The following is a 2,960-nucleotide window of genomic DNA, read 5'->3' on the forward strand; positions in this document are numbered from 1 at the left end:
TGAACTCTTCTTCCTTCTTAAAATACATCTCTTGTCTGGCCTCCAAGTTTGTACTTTTTTTTTCTTCCACAGTTCTCCTACATCCTTGTCTGCTCCATCACTATCTTCTATGAAAATACTCCCTCCTTTCCAATGATCCTAAATACTGAATTTGGCTGTCTTCAGTGTATAGATGGTATTTAAGTTGTAGATATAGTTTACTTAGCTCTAGCAAAAAAACTGTGAACTGAGAACAGGGGAGCCCAAATCTATATCAGGAGGACACTTAATATTCAGAACTGCTTATAATGGAAGATTCTTTCTCTACTATGATGCTGGGTGCTTGAACCACTAAGAATAGCCATCCACCTCCATGGTTTCCTCTTCCCCATGGTTGGGATAATAATCATGATATACTCTTTCTATAGTTTCCAACCCAGCCCTTACTAAAGAGTTCTAAATAAGCCATATGTATTTTCCCTAGACCTCTTTAGCCCTAAACTTCTAGCATTATTTCTCTCAGGCCTTTGATCTCATGACAGAGTTCTCCACTACAGCACAGAATTTAGAGTATTCCCACATCTCAAGCATCCATATTGGATAACTAAGTGTATCGCTTGTATCTTTGTCTACTGGGAGTGTTTCCCATCACCAAAGCCCAGGGAAAGAGGGAGCACTGTAATGAGAGAGTAGTCCAATTTCCATAGTGGTGATAGACTATACCAAACATTCAACCAGGCCTGAATCTTTTCCACCTCTATACAACCTCTGTTGTAGGGAATCCTTTATACCTCCATGTAGAATCATTCTCTATTTCAGATACATTTATTACCATCAGATCTTCTGGATTATACATCCAAGTGGTAGGCTGCAATATGATGTAGCACCCTCTCTATGCTTCACTCAAATCAAGTAACCTTCTAAAATACCACATAAAAACACCAGAACAGTATCCACAAGCTCTCTAAAATTCAATTGGTCCCCTAAAAGCCACACCTTATTTTTTATAGGCTGGAAGTTCAAAGCTTAACAAGTATTATAAATTAGGAGAATTTCCTCTAATGTCACAGAGCACTCCACTCACATAAACATCACAAATAACTGCAGACTGATGAATCTCTTTTTTTTTTTTTTTTTGAAAAGTAAAAACCAAACTTTATTGTTGCTTTTTGCCATTTGGTAGCATTTTACACACACAGGCTTCGATCTTCAGAATACCCTGGATTCAGTAGAAAAACCGTTTAAATGAAGTTTTGTACAATAGAAACTTCTCAGCAGTCAAAATTTAGACTGTAAAAAAATACATGCAAAACATACTTTTCTGAAAACACTTAACATTGAACAAAGCACCGAACTACACAAATGCAGAATGAAAACAGCATTTCAACTCCACCAAAAGTAGTCATCATAAAAGGTGTAAAAGTCACCTAACTTCACTAGGCACTGTTCACTTTTTAAACAGGAGACAATAAAAAATATTGTCCACAAACAATATCCCAACTCTAGGGCAGGTTTCAGAAAGTCTTCAACTTCATGCTTTAATAGTGACGAGGTGAGTGTGATCGAGATCTGGAACGTGATCTGTATCCTCCACGACTATAGTAGGAAGAAGGTGACCGTCTTCTGTATATGTGATCCCTGTCTTGAGCAGCTCTCCATCCTCCTCCTCCTCCACCTCCTCCTCTATATGATCTGCTATAATAGTCCCGATCATCATAGCCTCGATCATATCCTCTGTCATAGTAATCTCGACGGCGTGAGCTGCCATAGGTAGGTCTCCCCATATAAATTCCTGGTGTTGAGGTATGTGGTCTTTTTGTTACAGAGAAATCAACTCTGGTCCTACGTCCATCAAGCTCCATTCCATTGGCACGCTCTTTCACTTCCTTGGCATCATCTACATTTTCAAAGTATACAAAGGCAAATCCTCTTGAACGTCTAGACTGCTGATAATATACAATAGACACATCAGCAATTGGACCATATTTAGAGAACACTTCTCTTAGATCTCTTTCTGTACTGTACAAGCTCAATCCAAATACTCCAAGACAACAGTTGGGATCAGGATTTGCCCGATTCCCAACATGACGCCTGCGAGTAGACATGGGTGAATGACTATGGCTGTGCCGTCTTTGATAATCTCTACTGTAAGATCTGCTACAGGATCTTCTATGGGAGCGGGACCGAGACCGTGACCTTGTATAATGCCTTCGAGAACTTCTTCTGGATCTAGATCTAGATTCAGATCTGGACCTGGACTTTGATCTGGAACGCCTGGAATCTTCCTTGGAGCGAGACCTTGCAGGGGTATGCCTTGCAGATTTCCCAGATCCATGAGCACTTCCACTTCTGGAAGCAGAACGGGATTCTTAGCGTAGTGCTTTCTGATTCCAGATTACTTCTTATCTTAACTTCATTTTTATTTCTTTTCTTCATTCTTCCGTTTCAAATTCTGACTTCTTTCATCTTCCCCACTTCACACAAATTGCTCAATATTCTACAAGTGGGACTTCTGGTCTGATAATTAGCATGCATCCTTTCTTTTATTTTTTCAAATTTCAGCTTCACTTATTCCTGAGCTTCAAATACTCATTTATAAAACTTGTCAAATGACGACTTCCGCATTTTCCTTCTTCAACATTAACCCGCTCGCCGTAGTTCTGCTCGCCGCTGTCGCTCATGACTTCTAGCTGCTGCTGCCGCCGCTCGATGTGCTTCAGTCGAAGCTGCCAACCTCTCGCGCCTTCTCTCTAGGGGCTCAGCGGCAGCCTCGCACCACGCACTAGCTCCGGAGCCGCTGAGAGCCGAAACGCTCCTCACCGCCTCCGCTCAGGCTCTCCAGACTGATGAATCTTTGAAAATTTATCTTTCACCCTCTGGTTTGCCTGTATCTTAGTAGATAAGACTACTTGCTACTTACTGCTTCCATGGTCTAATGAGTATGATATCATTAATACAGTGAAACCGCATGTTGTTTTCTG

General features: G+C 40.9%; 1 protein-coding gene across 1 annotated transcript; it reads right to left on the reverse strand.

Moving 5' to 3' along the window:
- Window positions 1–1,146: 1,146 nt before the first annotated feature.
- Window positions 1,147–2,513, reverse strand: LOC130836784 (transformer-2 protein homolog beta-like). Its single transcript, XM_057709335.1, has one exon. The coding sequence runs from the start codon at window positions 2,082–2,084 to the stop codon at window positions 1,518–1,520; it is 567 nt and encodes a 188-aa protein (XP_057565318.1). The 5' UTR covers window positions 2,085–2,513; the 3' UTR covers window positions 1,147–1,517.
- Window positions 2,514–2,960: the final 447 nt, after the last annotated feature.

This window comes from Hippopotamus amphibius, chromosome 15 (genome assembly GCF_030028045.1).
Source record: "Hippopotamus amphibius kiboko isolate mHipAmp2 chromosome 15, mHipAmp2.hap2, whole genome shotgun sequence".
Classification (NCBI taxonomy): Eukaryota; Metazoa; Chordata; class Mammalia; order Artiodactyla; family Hippopotamidae; genus Hippopotamus; species Hippopotamus amphibius.

What these genes read in the sequence shown, in the direction of transcription:
- LOC130836784 (XM_057709335.1), bottom strand. Translation starts at nt 2,084, where the DNA reads ATGTCTACTCGCAGGCGTCATGTTGGGAATCGGGCAAATCCTGATCCC.